The sequence below is a fragment of the Cannabis sativa genome, chromosome 1, assembly GCF_029168945.1.
Source record: "Cannabis sativa cultivar Pink pepper isolate KNU-18-1 chromosome 1, ASM2916894v1, whole genome shotgun sequence".
NCBI lineage: Eukaryota > Viridiplantae > Streptophyta > Magnoliopsida > Rosales > Cannabaceae > Cannabis > Cannabis sativa.
In genome coordinates, this window is record NC_083601.1 from 51029567 (window position 1) to 51051508 (window position 21942).

At 37.2% G+C, this 21942-nt stretch overlaps 2 protein-coding genes across 2 annotated transcripts; one reads left to right on the forward strand and one right to left on the reverse strand.

The window, feature by feature from the left end:
* Positions 1-15703: 15703 nt before the first annotated feature.
* On the forward strand, positions 15704-17623 carry LOC133035048 (uncharacterized). The gene is made up of 4 exons (XM_061110699.1): positions 15704-15876; positions 16035-16097; positions 16169-17243; positions 17389-17623. Exons 1-4 carry the CDS (start codon positions 15704-15706, stop codon positions 17617-17619), a joined length of 1542 nt encoding a protein of 513 aa, XP_060966682.1. The 3' UTR covers positions 17620-17623.
* Positions 17624-17843: 220 nt separating this feature from the next.
* On the reverse strand, positions 17844-21785 carry LOC133033589 (uncharacterized). Its single transcript, XM_061108509.1, has 2 exons — positions 18656-21785; positions 17844-18523 (listed from the first exon to the last, which is right to left on the reverse strand). Exons 1-2 carry the CDS (start codon positions 18913-18915, stop codon positions 18334-18336), a joined length of 450 nt encoding a protein of 149 aa, XP_060964492.1. The 5' UTR covers positions 18916-21785; the 3' UTR covers positions 17844-18333.
* Positions 21786-21942: the final 157 nt, after the last annotated feature.

Genomic DNA, 21942 nt, shown 5'->3' on the forward strand with positions numbered 1-21942 from the left:
TTCTGGTTGTCTGAGGTGTCCTTTCTGGGTCATATTGTTGGGAAGAATGGAATTATGGTTGATCCAAACAAGGTGGAATCGGTGAAGAATTGGTCGAGGCCCAAGTCTGTGACGGAAGTTCGAAGTTTTCTCGGTTTAGCAGGGTATTATCGGCATTTCGTCGAAGGATTTTCTAAAATTTCTATACCCCTAACCAAATTGACCAAGAAAAATCAGAAGTTTGTGTGGTCAGATAAGTGTGAAGCAAGTTTTCAGGAGTTGAAGCAACGTTTGATAACAGCTCCGGTGTTAGCTTTTCCATCAGATCAAGAGAAATTCGTGGTGTACTGTGATGCATCCAGACAGGGTCTGGGATGTGTTCTGATGCAAGCTGACAGAGTCATAGCCTATGCCTCTCGCCAACTGAAAGATTATGAGCAGCGTTATCCAACTCATGATTTAGAGCTTGCTGCTGTGGTTTTTGCTCTAAAGATCTGGCGACATTATCTTTACGGTGAGAAGTGCGAGATTTATACTGATCATAAGAGTCTCAAATACTTTTTCACCCAGAAGGATTTGAATATGAGACAGAGAAGGTGGTTGGAATTGGTTAAGGACTACGATTGTGAAATTCTATATCACCCCGGGAAGGCCAATGTTGTGGCCGATGCTTTAAGTAGAAAAGGTCTCGGGCAAGTTTGTACCACGGTTATGATAGCCCCTCAACTAGCCTCTGAAATGGTTGGTGCAGGGATTGAGTTCGTGGTTGGGAAATTGCATAATTTGACACTCCAATCTGATCTGTTGGAGATAATCAGAAAGGCACAACTAGAAGATCCTAAGCTAGTTAAGGTTCGAGACGAAGTAATGGCTGGTCGGCCTAGAGGCTTTTCAGTCTCAAACAGTGGAATGTTGTTATACAAAGCTCGAGTTTGTATTCCTAATGTTGATGAGCTTAGAAAGAGATACTAGATGAAGCTCATACCACACCTTATTCATTGCATCCGGGAACCACCAAAATGTATCAGGATTTAAAACCCTACTTCTGGTGGTATGGGATGAAAAGAGATGTGGTAGATTACGTGTCCAAGTGTTTAACCTGTCAGCAAATCAAGGCTGAACATCAGAGGCCAGCAAGGTTACTGCAACCTTTAGTCCTTCCAGAATGGAAGTGGGAGGACATTGCAATGGATTTTGTAACTGGCTTGCCTAGAACTACGGGAATGTATGATTCAGTATGGGTCATAGTGGATAGATTCACAAAATCAGCTCACTTTCTACCAGTGAAAGTTACATATTCAGTGGATCAGTATGCTGAATTGTATGTAAAAGAGATAGTTCGTCTCCATGGAGCCCCTAAATCTATTGTATCAGATAGGGATCCAAAGTTTACATCGAAATTTTGGGTGAGTCTTCAGAAGGCTATGGGTACCAAGTTAAAGTTTAGCACAGCCTTTCACCCTCAGACTGATGGTCAGTCAGAAAGAACTATTCAAATATTGGAAGACTTACTGCGAGCCTGTGTCATGGACTTTGAAGGTTCATGGAGTAACTACTTGCCTTTAATTGAATTCTCCTACAACAATAGCTACCAGAGTACAATAGGGATGGCTCCCTATGAGATGTTATATGGTAGAAAATGTCGTTCTCCTATTCATTGGGACGAGACGGGAGAAAGGAAGTACTTGGATCCAGAGTTAGTGCAGAGGACCAATGAAGCTATCGATAAGATCAAGACTCGGATGCTTGCTGCTCAAAGTAGGCAGAAAAGTTATGCTGATCCGAAGCACAGAGATGTTACATTTCAGGCAGGGGAACATGTTTTCCTGCGGGTTTCACCAATGAAAGGTATTAGGCGCTTGGGGAAGAAGGGTAAGTTAAGCCCTAGATTCATTGGGCCATTTCAGATACTTGAGAAGGTCGGGCAGGTAGCGTATCGGCTAGCCTTACCACCAGCGTTATCGGCTGTTCATGACGTATTTCATATCTCTATGTTGAGGAAATACATGTCAGACCCGACTCATATCTTGAGTTATGAAGCCCTTGAACTGCAACCAGACTTATCCTATGAGGAGAAACACCTGTTCAGATTTTGGATAGAAAGGAAAAAGTTCTTCGGAACAAGACTATTGCATTGGTTAAAGTGCTCTGGAGGAACAGTAAGGTGGAAGAAGCCACCTGGGAATTGGAGTCGGATATGAGGACTTAACATCCAGAGCTATTCAGGTTAGATTTCGAGGACGAAATCCTATTAACAAGGGGATAATTGTAATGACTGCTCTAGTAATTTAGATTAGTAAGGGCAATTAGCACTAATTTTTATTATTTTATTATTATTAGTGAATTTATTTAATTGTGGACCCCAATATTTAAAAATAAATATTAGAGTTATAATTTCTCAATTCTGGAGATTTTATTAGACTCTAGGGGTATTATTTAGCTTATATGTGAAATATGCAATTTTTATAATTTTTGCTCGGCGACAACAGAAAATGCGATGGATGGCTAGTTTGATCACATGGGTAAGTTTAGAACCTTATTTCTTAGTGGAATATATTTTAGAGGAAATAAATTATCGGGGTTGAGCGGGGTTATGGAAATTGACCATTTTACCCCTAGCTTTAGAAATACCTAAGTTTTATGTGTAAGGGCATTTTAGTCATTTGGTTTAATGGTGGGATAGGTGGCTGCCATGAGTAGGTGACACCTAGCAAGCTGATTTTTCAGCAAGGGAAATTGATTTTCCCTACCTTTTACCTCATTTAGCGAAATTAAGAAAAAGACCAAAATTGAGGAACAACTCTTGCCATTTTCTCTCTCTCTTCGAAGCAGCCAAAACCAGGGGGTTTTGTTGTGGATTTTTGGTGTTTGCAGCAAGGGATTCAACAAGAAATCAAACCAAGGTAAGCTCTAGCAACTCCTAGCCTAGTTCTTGAATTTAAAGTTTAGGTTGAATATGTGAAATTGGGTTTTAGGGGCTGTTAGGTTTAGAAATGGTTAGGGTTCAGTTTTTATGCTCAATATTGATTGATTAAAGGTTCTGGTTGTTGGTTTTGATGCTTGGTGTTAGTTCTAAGCAAGCTTGAGTTTTGAAACTCAAGCTTTGAGCTTTAATGGCAACTTGAATTATAATGGTTTGTTCTGTGAAATACTGGTTGGAAATTATTGTTTATGCCCTAATTAAATACTCTGGAAGGTTTCATTGCATTTGGTGGAGGATTGAGCATTGAATGAAAGGTTTTGGGAAACCTGGTGCAAACCGGCTAGCCAGTTTTGGCAGGATTTCCCGGGCCTTTCATTTTCTCAATTTTTGCCTTTTTAATGCCTCGGTTGGGTGTTTCCCCATTTCCAGAGTTAGAATAACCCATTAAGAGCATAGCAGAACCTAGGGTTTTGGTTTTGGGTTTCCCGGGATTAGGGTTTTAATCATGTAACTTACCTGGTTTCAAAATGTGATTAGGGCATCCATCTAGCACAAGATTTCCGTTCAGGTCGGCCAGCACACTTGAATTCAAAAAACAGGTAAGAACTAAATATAATATGTGATGTGATTATCTTAATGTATGTATATGTGTTTGTATATGCATGCTTAAATTATTATTTGCACTACGAACACTTGTATGGATATATATGATATAGAGTGCATTGGTATCGTGAGTGTTGTTGTTGTTGTGAGTACGATACAGTATTACCAACACGGGTACGGGAAAGTGCTGATGTGTGTGGTATATCACTCAGTGGTACTCAGGGTACGGAGTAAACCCTACCAACACTCGTACGGTGAGGTACGTTGTGTATGTGGTATAGTGGCTGTACCCTAGTATTGAACGTTCATACTCATCTGTTAAGCTCTGTAAATAGGTGTATGGGCGCCTATTTACAGGTCGAAAATTATATGATATGTTATATGCATTTCTTACTGAGTCTGTCGACCCACAGTTCTGCTTCCATGTGTAGGTAAAGGAAAGGCGAAGGCTGAACAGGAATGAACCTGAGCTCGGGTGGGATCGTACATGTCAAAGCAGCGTGACCTGGAGTGTTCGGTCTCGGGACATCTGTGAATTGTATTTTGATAGTCGTTGTGCGACCTGTACTAAATGTGTATTTTGGAATGTTAATTTTTCAAAGTTTGAAAACGGGATCCCGGCATTTGTAAATATGTTATTATATTATAAAGTTTAATATTCAATATGAAAGTTTTAATTTGACACGTTTTTCAAGAAAATTCTTTTGATTAGCAAAAATTGCACCATAATTGAAAAAGCACTGCAGCGTGCCTTAGCATTAGGGCGTTACAAAACCAATGTTTGGGCAAATTCAAATGGCTCCAAATAGCTTTGCAATAGCTATCACAATTCTCCTTCAAGAGGCTATGTTAAAGAAAGGAAGCCATGAATTTACATGTTTTACCCACCCGCATTATGTCATCACTAGAGAATTTCTGTCTTAGCCTACATAATTTTCTCCAGTATCAGCTAGAGTCTGGTTTTTGAGTGTAAGACCAGAATGGAGCATCTTTGAGATAAATAAGGTTTATCCATTTAACCCAAAGAATATCTTTTTTCTCTATAATGACCCAAATATACTTGGAAAGCATAGCATGATTCCACTTGGTGCCCTCTTTGAAACTGAGGCCTCCATAGGCTTTGGGAAGGCAAACTTCCCAAGAGGTAATATGGATCTTGCTCCTCTCATCTTTAGTTCCCCACAGGAAACCCCTACATAATCTTTCCACCTCTTTCGTAATACTTTGAGGAAGAACAAAAATGCTAATCCAGTAATTACTGGCCAAGCATAACTGTGTGAATGAGTCGGGGTCTACCCGCATGAGAAAGGTGTCTACTAGGCCAAGTATGTAAGCTTTGCTTGATTTTTGAGATGACTATCCCACAGTCTTTAAATTTTCATTTTGTTGGTCTCAAAGGAACGCCAAGGTATTTGAGAGGAAAAGTTCCTTCAACAAGAGACATATCTGGAACAATCACTTCTTTCTCTCTGTTATCCACCCACAAAAATAGATGTGACTTTTGGGAGTTTGTGAGGAGCCATGTAGTATTACTAAACTCATCCAAAGCAGATTTAATAACAAGAAGAGATTGTCTAGTTCCTTTGCTCAAAATTATTAAGTCATCAGCAAAGCATAAATTAACAATCTTTAAGCCTTTACACAAAGGGTGGTACTTGAATTTGGAATCTTGAGTAGTATATTGTAAACAATGAGTCAAGTATTCCATGATTAAAACAAATGATAAAAGAGATCTAGGGTCTCCCTGTTGAAGGCATTTAGCATATTGTAATACGACTATTGGTAGAATGCAGGAAACGATATACAATATAATAAATATTCCAAAATAATTAATAGTCTAACTTACATAAGAAAAACATAACTGAACTTATATAAAAGATACTATTAAATTTGGAAGAAAAATTAGAATATGAATAACAATTTAATAAATGAGATATGTAGATGAAACATAAAAGAATCAATATTAATAATTAAAATAAGAAGTACAAAAGTTACAATCTAACCTCACTAATATTATTACTCTAGCTCAATTATTTTTATCACTAAAATAAGTAAACTAAAATAATAACAAGAGAGAATTAAGAAAATGACAAAGTATAATTTTTCTACTTTAAAATCTGATGATTTTCTTTGTTGCCTAAGCTCTCTTTTATAATATAACTTACTTTGATCTTATTTTTGTAATATTTGTGAAAAGAGCAATGGAGATAGTGGTATAAGAGCACCTCTAATGGTAGTATTGTGAAGAATGCTTGATGAGGTGAAAAACTTAGGCGGAAGAATGTTATGCCATTGGAGATAAAAGAATGCTATATTCTTAAAATTTATATTGATGTCACACCATGATATTGATACTATATTTTTCTTAAAATAAAAAATTAAAAGTGTAATATATATAATAGTTTAATAAAAAAAATTATATATATTATAATGTATGAGATTCTAATATATTTTTAAAAATAAAAGTATTAAAAATAATATAAAATAAAATAAAATAAAATATTATACTTTTAAATAATGTAAAAATATATAACATTTTTAGAGAATACTTCTATTAGAGATGGTCTAAAAAGGTGTGAAGAAATGGTGGGAGAAGTAGTGTCTGAATTAGCTACTTGAAGTGGGACATCATGGAACACATGGCAATCAACTGGGGAATGAGAGAAATATCTGCGTCAGAACCTATTGGAATGAGACCACATGGACAGCTGTCAACTCTTCATTCTTGGCTTCCTGCGAGCGTTAGTTGTTGGAGTCAGACATGGTCGTTTAACTAGCAGTAATGCTAATTTGGAGTAACTTGGGCTCTTATTATTGAAATGATATGAGGTCCATTTAAATGCAAATGGTTAATAGACAATTTTGCTTTTCGAATTTCGACGTGTATCAAATTATGTTTTTAAATTTTCCTGGTCGTTAAAAATTTTCTCTGAACTATTGATATTGTTGGATTTAACGATTTTTGTCTAATTTTAGTAAGAAAAATCTAACATAGATAAAAGTTCAGGAAATATAATTTGACACGTGTCAAAGTACGAGGGGCGTAATTTAGTAGATATTAAAGTTTGAGGAGCAGGATTTAATGCATAAACAATCACTAAATTAGTAAAATTGAATGAAATTGGATAAAAGTCGTTAATTTCGATAATCTTAATAATTGAGAATGAATTTTTAACGATCAGAAAACTTCAGATGGTATAATTTAGTTTAGTATATGTCAAAGTATAAAGGGTAAAAATCCTAATTAGCCTATACAAAATGGCCCATGCATGGAAAACCTGACCAGAACGAAGAGTTATATATGTAATGAGTGAATAAATGGCATTATACAATTTACTCAAATTTTAAAGTAACACAAAAATTAAATATTTTCAATTAAATTAATTTTATAAATAAAATTATAAAAATATTTAACTTAAATTAACTTTATGTACATAATTAACACCTTAAATTGTACAAATTTAAACATTTTTTTAATGAAAAATACATCTTTATTAACTATCAAAATTTGCTACCAAAGAAGGTAACAAGTCGAATGGAACAGACTCCATATCGAAAGTACAACCAGGAAAAAATATAGAATTTCTAGCACAGTTATGAGCTACCATATTTATTGATCGTTTAACAAATATATAAAACATAAACAGTTTTCAATTCCAACAAAAGTTTTTTACACTCATGAATGACTTGATCAAATAGCGATATCATGTCAACCGAGCTTCTTATCGCTTGAATTACCGTTAGACAGTTGGCTTCGAGAGTAATATGTTGCCAATTATGAGTTTTAATCCAACTCAAGGCTTCCCGTATGCTAATAGATTCAGCTAATTCTGGTGAAACCATACCAGAAAAAAAGAGTGTCTTTCCTTCGTTAATCAGTGAGCACTCAATCCATAAACTAAAAGGGGACCAATACATGTAAAAAAAAAAGATATTTCCAATTTTAAGTTTATGTTTACATGTAATTTTAAATAAACAATAAAAGATGGGGAGACTATATGAGACTCTCTGCCCCTAGCTCCGTCATTCATTCTCCTCTACTAAACCAACACATCAACTCATCAATATCACTACTCTACTTTCTTACTTTACCACAAAAAATATTGAACATCTAATCCGACATATCCACCTATTTTAAACTAAACTAAACTAAATCAAACAAGCCAACTGTGGAATTAGGTACTAGGGGGCCTAAAAAAACCAAGCAAATATAAGATGGTCTTTATGACTCCGAGTAACGTCTAATGGTCTGTATGACTCAATTCTTGATGATTAATCTGGTATTGATTTGTGGATTCATGGCTACTGTAATGGCTACTAGTTCTGTTGATGAGATTGTGCAATTGACTGATAAGTTGGGTATGGATCAAGAGGAGGAATGGGAAGTGAATGAAGATCAGGTTTCTGAGTTTGGTGACAAATCCTTGGTAGGGAGAATAGTATCCAAACAAAGCTTCAATGTAGGATTGTTTAGGACGATTTTTACTCGAATGTGGAAAGCAATTGGCGAGTGGAAAGTGAAGCTCATGGAAGAGGATAAGAGTTGCAACTATTTTGGATTATCCTTTCACAGTCGAGGAGATGCGAAGAAGGTTCTTGAGAAGCAACCTTGGCTTTTCAATGGCGGGTTTTTGGTTCTTGAGGCATGGCCAAATAGTGGGCAGTGGAGAGATGCTCGATTGGATAGAGTCTCGTTATGGGTGAAGAATAGAGGTTTTCCTCTTAAAGCTTTGACATTGAACAATGTTAAGAGACTTGGGAATTTTGCGGGGGTGGTTCAGGACGTAATTTGGAATAACCCGCAACAAATTTTTCTCAATGGGTATGTTAGAGTAAGGATTGATTTCCCGATTATGGGTGAGATTTTTGTTGGGAGATTCATTCCTGTGGATGGTGGAAAGAGATGGGTGCAAATTAAGTTTGATAAATTGCCTTTACTTTGTTTCAATTGTGGTGTTTGGGGACATGATCAAGCCACTTGTACCAAGGCACAAGCACTGGAGTTGAATCTGAATGTTGACCAAGTTCCAAAATTTGGGGTATGGTTGAAAGAAGAGGACCCTATTCCGAACTGTTTTGTGGCTCATGATCAGCGTAGAGCACAGCAACAGGAGGACCGATCCACGGCTGGTGGCGATGTAATGTCTGAGACAGTGAGTAGTCGACCGGAGGTGGTTAGGGGGGCTGGGAGAGACACGACTACAGCCTTGGAGTTCAGGACGGGGCAGTTGCAGAATAAGGCGGGTGATGGTATAGATCGTGGGAGGGAAGTTATGGGTAAGGTTAATAATCAAAAATTAAAGGGAAAAGTGTACATGGAGACTGAAGTGGGCTATTCTCATAAAGAGATGGGCTTTAATCAAAGCCCACAAGTTTTTGTAGTTGGCCAAAGTTCAACTAGGCTGGAACAAATTGGACCCACTGCTACTTTGAACCATTCACGGGTGGAAGTCAATGGAAGTGCCCTTGAGAACCAATCACCAACATCGTCTGCTGGGAATGATAGAGGAGTGTGATATCGTGAGGGGAATGATCGCATGGTGGACTTTGATGTTCAGGATGACAGGGAATGAAGGAAAAGGCGATGTGGACGAAATGGAATTACCATGGATGGAGGGGAAGCTCCGGCTGAAGGAGAGACGATGGTGGAGATGGTGGAGGCTGGTCGATTTATTCTGGGTTGTGGGAAGACAATTTCTGGGGATGGGCACCACGGCAAAGAAGCTAGGAAGAGAGTCTCCATTAAGAATAAAGCTCGGAATAAGGCTAAAAAGGGTGGATTGCAAGTGGATTGCAGTTTCCCCGAGAAGAAGAAAATACAGACAGGTACGGGTGAACTATCTGAAGTTGGTGTTCTTGTAGGGAATGAAGGAAGCAGAGGCTGTGAGTCTACTTTGGAGGTAGGTATTTCTAATTCTTTGGATTTACCTTCTTCTTTTACTGAAATTGAAGCGGCGAGCCTTAATAATCAAGGCCGCCGAGCGCAATGAAACTTTTAAGTTGGAATGTCCAGGGATTTGGGAATCCCTGGACATTAAGAGCATTGCAATCCCATGTGCGTGATATTAACCCGAGTATAATTTTCTTAGCTGAAAGTAAGTTAACTCGGGCTCAAGCTGAACGGGTGTGTAGTGTTCTTCAATATGAGAATTTGTGGATTGTGGATAGAATTGGGCTGAGTGGGGGGTTGTTGTTAATGTGGAAAGTTGATATTCAGGTGCAAGTTTTGTCTAGTTCTCCCAGACACATACTTGCTACCGTTGCAGGGAGCGGATTTCCGCCATGGTCTTTTACTGGTTTCTATGGTAATCTTGAAGCTTGTCAACGTCGTTTTTCGTGGCAACTTTTGCGGGATTTGCGGAAGGAAGTGCAAGGGCCGTGGTTATGTATCGAGGATTTCAATGAAATTGTCAGTTTATCTGAGAAAGTGGGTGGTCGTGATCGCCTTCCAGGGTTTATGGATGGGTTTAAAGAGGTGCTCGATGACTGTCGATTTATTGATTTCAGCTCTACGAAACATGAGTTGACATGGTGCAATGAACATAGTCATTCAAGGATTATGGAACGGTTGGATAGAGGTCTATGTACTGAGGAGTGGTTGGCCCAATTTGAAGGGGCTGATATAGCGTTGCTTGATTGGTGGGAATCGGATCACCGTGCGTTGGTTGTGGATATGCCGGTTAGAGAGGATGGAGTTAAATGTGGGAAGTCTAAATGTAAGAGTCGATTTCATTTTGAAGAGGCATGGTGCCAAGAGGAGGAATGTGCTGAGATTGTGGATCGGGTGTGGCAAGAGGATCATGGTAGTGGCCGATTAGGGTCATTTAGATGTAGGGTAAATAAGTGTGGGAAAGCTCTTCAGAATTGGAATCGAAAAAAGAAGCATAAGTTGAACAGTGAAGTTGAGAAGCTTAAAAAAGCAATCCATGAGTTAACAATGATGCAACAACTGGGGGTGTGGGAGAGTATAAAAGAGATGGAAGCTAAGTTGAATGGGTTGCTTGAAAAGGATGAACAATATTGGAGGCAAAGGATTCGAGCTTTATGGTTGCAATGGGGGGATCGCAATACAAAATATTTTTATCATAAAGCTTCGGCCCGTCGAAAGAAGAATGAGATTAAAGGACTTCGTGATCATATGGGTGTTTGGCAAGATGATAAGGTGGTAGTGTGCAAGATTGTGGAAGACTATTATGCGAATTTGTTTATGAGTTCTAATATTAATGCGGCTGTCTTAGATGAGGTGCTTAGTGTAGTTCAACCGAAGGTATCTTCAGCCATGAACGACAATTTGTTGGCTGAATTTAGAGAGGAGGAGGTCGTCCGAGCAGTGAAAGAGATGAATCCTACTAAAGCACTTGGTGCCGATGGACTTCCTGCACTTTTTTACCAAAAGTTTTGGTCCAAACTGAAACTAGATGTTGTTGTTGTGTGTTTAAATGTGTTGAATAAGGGGGCTGATTTGTAGTGTCTTAATGATACAATGGTGGCATTGATACCTAAAGTTGATAAACCTCAAAGAATTGAAGAGTTTCGGCCTATTAGTCTTTGTAATGTGATTTATAAAATTGTGTCGAAATGTTTGGCAAATAGGTTGCGGCTTTCTCTTGGAAGTGTGGTTTCTGATTCACAAAGTGCTTTCTTGAAGGGTCGTCTTATCCATGACAATGCCATTGTGGGGTATGAAAGTTTGCATGTGATGCGGAAGAATAGATTTCGGAATGGGTCAAAAGTTGCTTTGAAATTGGATATGGCGAAGGCGTATGATCGGGTGGAATGGAGGTTTTTGGAAGCTATGATGGTGAAGTTGGGGTATAATCGGCTATGGATTGAGAAGATCATGAATTGCCTTACTTCTGTCCAGTTCTCTTTTATCATCAATGGTGAAATTTAAGGCCGAGTACTTCCACAACGGGGGTTGCGACAAGGTGATCCACTTTCACCATTTTTGTTTTTGCTTTGTGCTGAAGCTTTTTCATGTCTTATTCAACATGCTGAACATCAAGGTAGATTACATGGGATTGTGTTTGGAAGACAGAGAGTAACAGTGTCGCATCTTTTCTTTGCGGACGACAGTCTCGTGTTTCTTGATGCGACCGAAGATGAATGTAGGTGCTTCAAAGAGTTGTTGGAAAAATATTCTATTGCATCTGGTCAACTTGTCAACTTTCACAAATCTGAGATGTGTTTTGGTCGCTCTATTTCTGCTTCGGTTCGGACTCAATTGGCTACTTTTATGGGGGTGAAAGTGGTAGATAACTATGGGAAGTATTTGGGGCTGCCATCTTTTGTTAGGCGAACAAAGAAGCAACATTTTGAGTTCATCAAGAATAAGGTGTGGAATAAATTGAAGGGGTGGAAAGGGTCATTCTTTTCGGCTGCTGGGAAAGAGGTGTTAATTAAGGCGATTGTTCAAGCTATACCTATGTATACCATGAGTTGTTTTCGCTTACCAAAGAAGACAATTAATAGTATTCATAGTATGGCAGCCCGATTTTGGTGGGGCTCATCGGAAAAAGAGGCAAAGATTCATTGGTGTAAGTGGTCCGTTCTGTGTAAACATAAGGAGCAAGGTGGTCTTGGGTTTCGGGATTTGGGTCTATTTAATCAAGCTCTTCTTGCTAAGCAAATATGGAGATGTATTCGGTACCCGAATTCTTTGTGTAGCAAAGTCTTGAAGGCTAGTTATTACACGAATGTAGGGGTGTTGGAGGCTAAATGTGGGAACCATGCGTCCTTTGTTTGGCGAAGTTTGGTGTGGGGAAAAAAGATTATTCAAGCTGGGTATCGATGGCGAATTGGAAATGGTAATTCGGTGCGGGTCCTTGAGGATCCGTGGCTGCCTAGACCGGTTACTTTTAAAGTTTATGATAAGTTTTCGTTGCCGGATCAACTACATATTGTCATTGATTTGAAGAAAGGGAATGGGGAATGGGATGAGGAGTTTGTTAGAGTTGTCTTCAATCCAACGGATGGGGAGTTAATTCTTCAAATGGCCACTTCGGAATGTGATATTGAAGATAAGATTTTTTGGCATTATAGTAAAGATGGAGAGTACTCAGTTCGGAGTGGCTATCGTATGGCGGCGGCTTTACAAGTCAGAGATATTCAGTCCAATACAGCGGCTATTGAGCGATGGTGGAGACAACTTTGGAAGTTCAAAATTCCGCCAAAGATGAAACATTTTGTATGGAAGATGGCCCATTCTTGGATACCAACCAATTCGGCTCTTGCTCATCGGAAAATTCAGGTTGAGCCTTATTGCACTCGGTGTTCTAGTGGTGCATATGAAAATGTTTTTCATGCATTATGAGGATGTAGAGTGAATTGTGATGTGTGGAAACTGACTGGGTTCTCTGGTAAAATTAAGAGACAAGGTAAGGAGGATGTTCTTGCTTTTTTTATGAGATTGTCAAGTAGTTTGTCGAAGGAGGATTTTGAGTTCTTTCTAGTTCTGTCCTGGAATCTTTGGTACATCAGAAACTCGGTTAACCATGGGGGACTCAAACCCACGGCTGCTGCTATGGTCGAATGGTGCAGCAAGTTTCTTACTGAATTTCGAGGTGCTACTGCTTCGCAGAAGGCTGGATCAGCAAGGGCGGCTGCTTGTTGGGTTGCACCAGCTCCGGGATCGTTTAAAATTAATGTTGATGCGGGGGTGAAAGTGGGGAAAGGATTAGCAAGTGCTAGTTCGGTTGTGCGTGACCATAATGGGTGTGTAAGTGGGGCGACTGTTCGGATAGTGAGACAAGAATTATCTCCACTGCATGCCGAGCTTATTGCGATAGCAGATGGGCTCAAGGTTGGGTTGCAGCAGAAGCTGCCCTCTTTTATGGTGGAAACCGATTGTTTGCAGGCCGTGAATCTGGTGTTGAAAGATGAAGGGGGTTGTCGAGATGTTGATGGACTTATTGCTCATATTAGAGATCTATTGCAAGATGTAAGGGTTCATGGGATATCTTTTGTTTATAGGGAAGCAAATCAAGTTGCTCATGTATTAGCCAATGAAGCTTTGATTAACAAAGCTAGTGCCATGTGGGTTGGGGTTGTCCCCCCTTGTGCGAGACGAGCGGTTCAGCTTGACTCGCCTAATCCTGTGTAATGTTTGTTTGTATGAATGAATTCCGTTTCAAAAAAAAAAAAAAAAAAAAAAAAAAAAAAAAAAAAAAAACTAACCATCATATCATATGTACCTTATCATTGCTATGCTGGTAGATGTGCGATTCTTGTTCCATTTAAAGAGTTTTTACACTATATATTAAAAATTTTAAATTTTTTTTTTATTGTAAGACAGTATTTTTTTTCAAAAATACTGTGTAAATTTTATATTGTACAGTGTTAAGTTTCATAGTTATTCTACGGTTATATTTTAATTATTCCACTATTGTTTTAATTGTTCTCTTTTATTATATTACGATTGTTTTATAAAAGACAGTATTTTTGTTAAAAAATTCCGTGTGATAGTAAAATTATAAATTTTTATTTAAAATTTAATATTTTTATAAAAACCCCTTTAAATAACCCAACTTAATCAAATATGTATGGGCCTACATCCCTTTTTCTTTCGAGGAAATTACACTCTATACCTTTTTTATATTGTTCTCTTTTATTTTTACTCACTTTTTTAAAGTTTATCATTTTTACCTCTTTTTTCAAACATTGTACCAAATTTACCCCTATCACTTCAATATACTCTTCATGTGACTCTCTTATGTAAGGGTATTTTGGGTACAATACATATAAAAAGAGGTATGTTTCAATTAAATATAAAATTAGAGGTAAATTTAATCAATTAATTAATAAAAGTGGTATTTTTAAACTTACCTTGCACATTGTTGTTAATGGAGGCTACCTTGTGGAATTGCGTAATAATTATATGGGAAATTTACATATATACTATTTTTGGACAAAAACTTTACAAAAATACTGGGACACGGCAAAAACAACTTTTTTACTGCCCCAACCCATTTTCTTTACTTTTGTACTGCCCAAGCCCAACAACTTAACATTTATACTGTGAACAGTAAAAAATACGGGAAAACGACCTGCTTCGTGTGTGGGGAGTCGCCGGAGTCGGAGATCACCAAGAAAAAACCATTAAATCCGGCGAAGAGTTTTTGGTAAATGGAAGCATAATCGAAGAACAAGAACTGCAGAACATTGTCCCCCCAAAAAACAGAGGTAAACACAACAAAACACAAAAATAATCTAATTCTTAAGAAACTAAAAAAAAAAAAAAAAAAAACAACCACAGATTTAGATCTGAAGTTTAAAAAAAAAAAACGAAAACACAAATGTGATATTCTTTAATTTATGATGCAAAAAGATAAATGAGGGTTGTTCTATTGTTAATTTGACGTTTGTAACAAAAAATGATTCGAAAAAAATAGTTGATAAATTACTACAATTATTCATACAAAAAATTAGGGTTGTTCTAATGTTGTTTTGCGGTTAGTAATACAAAAAAATTCCTACATATATGTATCAGACAAATAGAATAATAAAAACTAATAAAAAATATAATGGGTAGTTTTATTTGGTTGTTTTTGTGTTGTTTTATTGTTGTTGTATTATTTTTTGTTGATGTTTTTTTTTTTTGTTTTGCTATTGTTTTACTGTTGTTGTACTATTGTTTTAACATGAAATAAGACACTGGAATGACAGGTAATGGAACGTTTACCAGTACTCATCAAGAGCAATAAACAATGGAATGAAGATCACAATTATGTGAACTATGTGGCTAGTGGAGAATTCATACCAACAAAATGCAACTACGAGGAGCTACTGCAAATACTGCTTACTTCATTGGGGTGCGAAAACACCAGCACAACACTACAAATACAGTACCAAGCTAAAGAAGGAATACCACCGATCAAAATATGCAACGATCGAAGCCTCTACTTTTACTTGGAATTGAAAATCAAGGAAACAGATTTCACCACATATCCACTATGCGTCAACCAGCAAAACAACAACACAACACCTGCTGCAACACCAAATTTGATATCGACAACAACACCGTATGAATATAATGTGGCAATGATCGAAAACAACACAACAACGCTTGAAAACAACATAACAACAACAGAATCATACACAACGGGACAGTAAACAGAAGAAGGGGAACAGTCAGAAACAATAGAAGATGAGAACGACAAATTCGACATAATTGACTATGCAAATCTGGTTGCTGAAGAAATGGTAGAAAAACTTGAAAACACCAGTAAAAAACTGGATCCAGAAATCGACATCAACAATGCAAAGTTAACATCAGACAAGCATCACCCCGAAGTGGAAAAAGGACAGGCATACAAAGACAAAGAAACTCTAAAGAATGTCCTCAGCTACTACGCAATCAAAAACAACTTTCAGTACAAAGTGTGAAAGTCCTGCTCTCAAGAGTACAGTCTGAAATGTGTTTACGAAAGCTGCAATTGGTCACTACGAGCATCGAGAAATGGCCCAACAAACACATTCATAATCAGGAGGTTTGTTTTTAATAGTTTTTTAATGTTGTTTTTGTTGTCAGCCTGAACAAATGCCCTTTTTCCACACTTTGTACTGAAATACACCTGTTTGATCTCTGTAACAGGTTTGTTTTAATAGTTTTTTAATGTTGTTTTTGTTTTAAAAGTTTTTTAATGTTGTTTTTTGTTTTAATAGGTTCTCAAATATCCACACATGCCCCATAAATATTAGGCATGAAGACCAAAGGCAAGCAACATCGAAACTGATAGGGGAATGCATAAAACCGAAGTTCTTGAACATAAAGACAAAGGCAACACCAATGGACATAAAAAGGGAGTTGAAATACAGATATGGCATCAAAATGAACTATATGAAAGCTTGGAGAAGTAAGGAACATGCAGTAAACGAATTGAGAGGTAATGCTAGTGACTCGTACAGCCTAATACCGAGTTTCTTACACATGGTGGAAAAAACAAACCCGGGATCATTTGTCGATCTGAAAACAACAGAAGACAACAGCTTGCTCTTTGTTTTCATGGCGTCAGATGCATCCATAAAAGGGTGGGGAGCATGCAGACCGATAGTTGTTGTGGACGGAACGTTCCTCAAAGCAGCTTATGGGGGAACTTTGTTGTGCGCATGCACACAAGATGCAGCAGGTCATATTTTTCCACTAGCGTTTTGTGTTGCAAATTCTGAGAATGACCAATCTTGGAAATGGTTCTTCAAAAAATTTAAAGAAGCGTATGGGGTCCGGGAACACCAATGCCTAATTTCAGACAGGAATGGAAGCCTCATCAAAGCAGCAAGAGAAATCTATCCAGAAATTACACACAGTTACTACGGTTACCACATTTTGAGCAACCTTAAAACAAGCTTCAAACAACATGCTGCCAAATACAATCTGCCATTCTTTGGAGCAGTCAAAGCCTACACAGAAAAGCAATTCGAGTTCCACATGGCTGAATTGGATGGATTGGACAAACGCATAAGACCTTACCTAAAAAAAGTCGGTTATGAAAAGTGGTCAAGAAGTCATAGCCAAAACAAGAGGTATTCTACAATGACCTCAAACATATCAGAATCACTGAACGCTGCAAATTTGGCAGCAAGGGAGCTACCAATTACAACGCTGCTAGAATGCTTGAGAGTATTGGTGCAACAATGGACGCATACTAATAGGACAAAAGCACACAACACCTTCACTAAGCTATCACCAACTGGAGCAGACATACTGTTGAAAAATTACACATACTCATTGAATCTGGAGGTAACATATTAATTATGCTTCTTTTTTTTTGTAAAAAAAAAAAAAACAGTAAGTAAAATGTGTTGTTGTAGTGTTGTTTTAATAGTTTTGTATTGTTGTTGTAAGAATATCAGTTATGTTTTTTTTGTAATAAAATTTAAAACAGGTTAAAGCAACAACAGATTACTTGTTTGAGGTAACAAGAATGAAAGAATCGTGGGAAGTAGACCTAGAAAAAAGAACATGCACGTGCAACAGGTTCCAAATAGATGAAATGTCATGCGGGCACGCTGTGGCCGTGATGAGGGAGATGAACATGGACCCGTACAACTACTGTTCAGATTACTACACAAAAAAAATTGGCTGGCAACTTATTCAGGGACAGTTTACCCAATAGGACACCAAAGTGAGTGGGAGGTACCGGAAGAAGTGAAGAATATTATAGTCTTGCCTCCGCATGAAAGAGTAAAATCAGGAAGACCAAAAACATTAAGAAGGAAGGCTGGATGGGAAAAGGATCAACACAACAAGTGCAGCAAATGTGGTGAACTGGGGCATAACAAAAGAACATGCAGCAGAAGACGTAGAAGGGAATAAAAACAACAACAGAACAACAGTGAAAAAACAAAAGAAAACTACACATACGTTTAGAGAATGAGATATTGAGGAATTTAAAATTCTGAAATACAAAGGGAATACAGTTTTTATTTGAAAACATTGATTACATTGAGATTTGATGATACTTTAGATTGGATATTAAAAGATGTTGGATACGAAATTGAATATATATATGAAGTTTATTATTGAAACAGTTTGTGTTTTTAATACTGAAATGAATATTTGTATTCAAAAAAACAGAGAAACTATAAGAAAAAAAAAACATAAAAAGAAGGGATGTGAAATGAAAATACTAACAAATTTAACATACCAACTTGTTTGTACATAAGAAGAAGAAAAAAAAACATACAAAAATAAAGATTACATATTGTCCACACAAAACGTAAGAAAACATAACAAAACACCAATGTTTGTTTACGAAAACAACATAAAAAAACATAAAAACAACATTAAAAAACTATAAGAACAATGACAGTCTGATTGAAAAAACAAATCACTTCTTGGGAAGGCTGGGAGGGGCCTCGGATTCACTTTCAATGTTCTCAAGTTGCTTCTTCATGCCATATTGATAAAATAACACAGCCAAACGATCGCGGTGAATTTCCACATCAAAACCAGAGGATGGGATGGGTTTGCCATCAATGAAATACTCAGCAAATGATGCTACAAAAACACCACAATCACTGGAAAAAAAACAAAAAGAAAACACAAACACAGACACTATGAGAACACTAATAAAAATCAAAGTCACATAACAAAAACATAACAATACAAACAAGCAGTGAAAAACATTGAACACTATACATAAAACTTACGCTGTGACCTGCTCGGGTAAACCATCAACAGCAACAATAGGGAACGGTTCCATCGTGCTAAACTTAGCTTCGTTGCGAAGGCCTTTGAAGTCTAACATAGAGAAGTAATATGGTAAAATAACAGAAAAAGGCTTGCAAGCCTCTTTTGCAGCTGTCATATACCTTCCAGAACGCAATGAATTGTACAGATATATCCGCCTGTCAACTATGTTTAGACGACCACAAATCCAATGATCCTGTAATTTTACATTGATAGGCATAACAACATGATCAACCAAATGCCAAGGAGTGGCACATAATATCTTATCACCTTGGATGTACTGGGCCACATTGTGAGAAAGAGACAACACCGATATATCGTTGTTTTTCTCAACAAACTTCTCATACAAACTGGTTATGCTAGAACAAGAAAAGGCAATCAGTTGTGGTGACTTTGATTTTCGGCTCGGCTGAGTACATTATTTTCTTACGAAGATAATAGAAAATAATATCAATGTGTTGTACAAGAAAAAAAAATTAGTAAAAAATCATTCAAACTTATAAAAAAAACTAACAGAACAACACTTAAAAACATAAAAAAAATTTAAAAAAAAAACAACAAAAATATATAAATAATAATAATAAAAAAAAAACTTACAGAATTGGTAAGGAAACAATTAGGGTAGGCAAGGTTGTGAAACCACATCTTGTTGCTAATGTCCTCAACACCAAAACGAAAAGGCGGAAATATTGTGTCCTTACCCTTACAATACACATTAGTTGTTGTGCTAAAAAAAACAAATAAAAAAATATCAAAACACAAATAAAAAATTAAAAACTAAATGGAAAACGATAAGAGATATATAACTGAAAACACCTACAAAAATACTTACTTAGATTTATGCTTTCTAAGACCTGTATCAACCCACGTGACAAACTCAGCTTCCAATTGCGGATCGACAGGTTCACCAATCTTGTTGTCCAACGGGCACAAACCACGCACATATTTAACGACCTTATAAACAGAATCATCAGGAGAAACTGAGGATGAACCTGATTTAGATGCACCAGAAGCAAGCTCAATGAATGGAGATTTCAAAACAGCTCCTTTCTTCCGATCCCTCTTTTGAGGACGTAAAATAGGAGTCTCTTGAAAAACAACCATTTCAAGATCAGTCTTCTCAGAAGTCTCAACAGAAGCAGGGACATGAGTTGAGGAACTAATCTAAAAAGAAAAAGGAAAAAAAGAAGACTTTTTTTTATTTCAAAAAGTACAATCAAAACACTATTAAAACAACAATAGAATACCATATAAACACAAATTACAAAGGAAAAAAAAAAAGAGAAATACAAACCAAATTCTCCACAGCTTTAACAACAGATGCAATTGTTTCATCAACATCAATGTTCTCCTCCCCACCTTGAGACTGTTCAGGCTGACAACAAAAACAACATTAAAAAACTATTAAAACAAACACAAAACACAAAATCCACACAAAGGGCACAAAAAAAATGATGGCCAAACAAGAAATACACATGTTTGATCTCTGCAACAGGTTCCACAGGGTCCGAATTCTTGGCATCATCCACCTTGCCGGTATCATCATCCCTCGAAACAACCTCGGGGACAACAACACCCTCATCATTACGAACATCCCCCGTGTGAGCCTCATCCTGACCAGCACCAATACCAGCTCCACCAAGATCATCATCATCATCATAAGTTACATTGTCATGATGTTCATCTCCTTTGTCATCGTCAATTTTATCATCCTCATCTTCCTCTGAAGTGGAATCTTCATCATCCTCATTTTCTGAAGAACGAAGAGTATCTTCAGACTGAGATCCATTGTGAGTAAGACCACCTTGGGATGACTGAGAACAAAAAAAACTTAAAAAATTAATTTACTGTGTAAAACAACATAAAAAAATAACAGAAAAAAGTAAAGACAATTAAAAAAACACCTCAATAAGAATGTCCAGCTTCTTGTTCATCTCAGCAACAGATTTCATAAGTATCCCTTGCTGGCTGACAACAACAGATAGACTCTTTTTAAATTCCTCAAACTCAACTCGAGAGACATTCTCATGAGCAGATGATGAAGAAGCACCCATCAAGCCAGGTTGACCAACAGACTTGGAACCACCTTTAATTTTGAATTTGACAGCATCGGGAGTAGTCTCACCAGAGAAAAAATCAGTAAGGCTCAAACTCAATCTCTCAACAGAAGTTGGAGTGATGTTTCTTAATTTTAACTGAAACAACAAAAACCAAAAAAAAAATATGCACATGAAACTGAAATTAAAAAATAACAACAACAATCAAAACATAAAGTATAACTAATGTACACAAAAACCACATTAAAACAACAGTGGAAATAGTGTAAAAAACAACAGAATTACCTCTTTCAAAGACCGATCGAAAATGAGGGTGTTCATGACATCCATTTTCACCTGACCCTCCTTGTCCTTGGGTAGTTTAGGCCAATTCAAAATCCTTGGAATGCCAACATTTGAGTACAACGACAGTTTCCCAATAACGTACGGGCAACACTCGAAAAACCAGAATTGAATAGCCAAAGGAAAACCCAATAACCTGTAATACCCACCATCCTCGTCACTACGAACTACCCTCTTATAACCAGAATCTATCTTACCCTTCAAAGAATGCATAGTGATATCAAAACAATGCTTGCCCCAACCAAATTCATTATATCGACCACTATCGACAACATCTACTTCCTCAGACAAAACAGCTTTACCCGGGGGACCACCCAACAAATAACACTGAATGATCTACACTGTAAAGGGATTAAATTACCGTTACACCCTACAATGTATTTATTCCTTAAAACACTTGACCCCGTATAAATGATATTTTAGCTTATGTGAAATGAGTACTCCACCATTTATGTTCGTTTGGTCAAGCTCGAAGGAGATCATCCTTTGCTTACTATTCGCCAGATAGAAGCTATAGATTCCATGTTTATGATAGCGCTCCCACTCAATTGCACTACCGTGTTCCCAAAATGTATGTATCACCCTAACCTAAAAGTAGGCTTAACTAACAAATCAAAGAACACGAATAGCCTTTCAAGATTGACCCTAATCATATCAGGATTAAGATCATTTGATCTAGGATCAACTAGGCGATATTGACTTGAATAGATATTACGGTAAGTTTAATAAATCTAAGTCAAAGTTCAATATCGGTCCCTTTCTGTAACACCCTAACTATCTTAGGCGTATTACGTGATTTTTAAACGCACTGTGCAGCTCGTTGCTAATCAACGAGGTTTATGGAAAAA

Excerpts from the sequence above, each read along its gene's own strand:
- LOC133035048 (XM_061110699.1), top strand. The coding sequence starts at position 15,704 with ATGGTAGAAAAACTTGAAAACACCAGTAAAAAACTGGATCCAGAAATC. Across the intron at positions 16,098-16,168 it reads CTGTTTGATCTCTGTAACAG|GTTCTCAAATATCCACACAT; the intron begins GTTTGTTTTAAT and ends TTGTTTTAATAG. Across the intron at positions 17,244-17,388 it reads CATACTCATTGAATCTGGAG|GTTAAAGCAACAACAGATTA; the intron begins GTAACATATTAA and ends AATTTAAAACAG.
- LOC133033589 (XM_061108509.1), bottom strand. The coding sequence starts at position 18,915 with ATGCCTATCAATGTAAAATTACAGGATCATTGGATTTGTGGTCGTCTA. Across the intron at positions 18,524-18,655 it reads TTACCCGAGCAGGTCACAGC|TGATTGTGGTGTTTTTGTAG; the intron begins GTAAGTTTTATG and ends TTTTTTTTCCAG.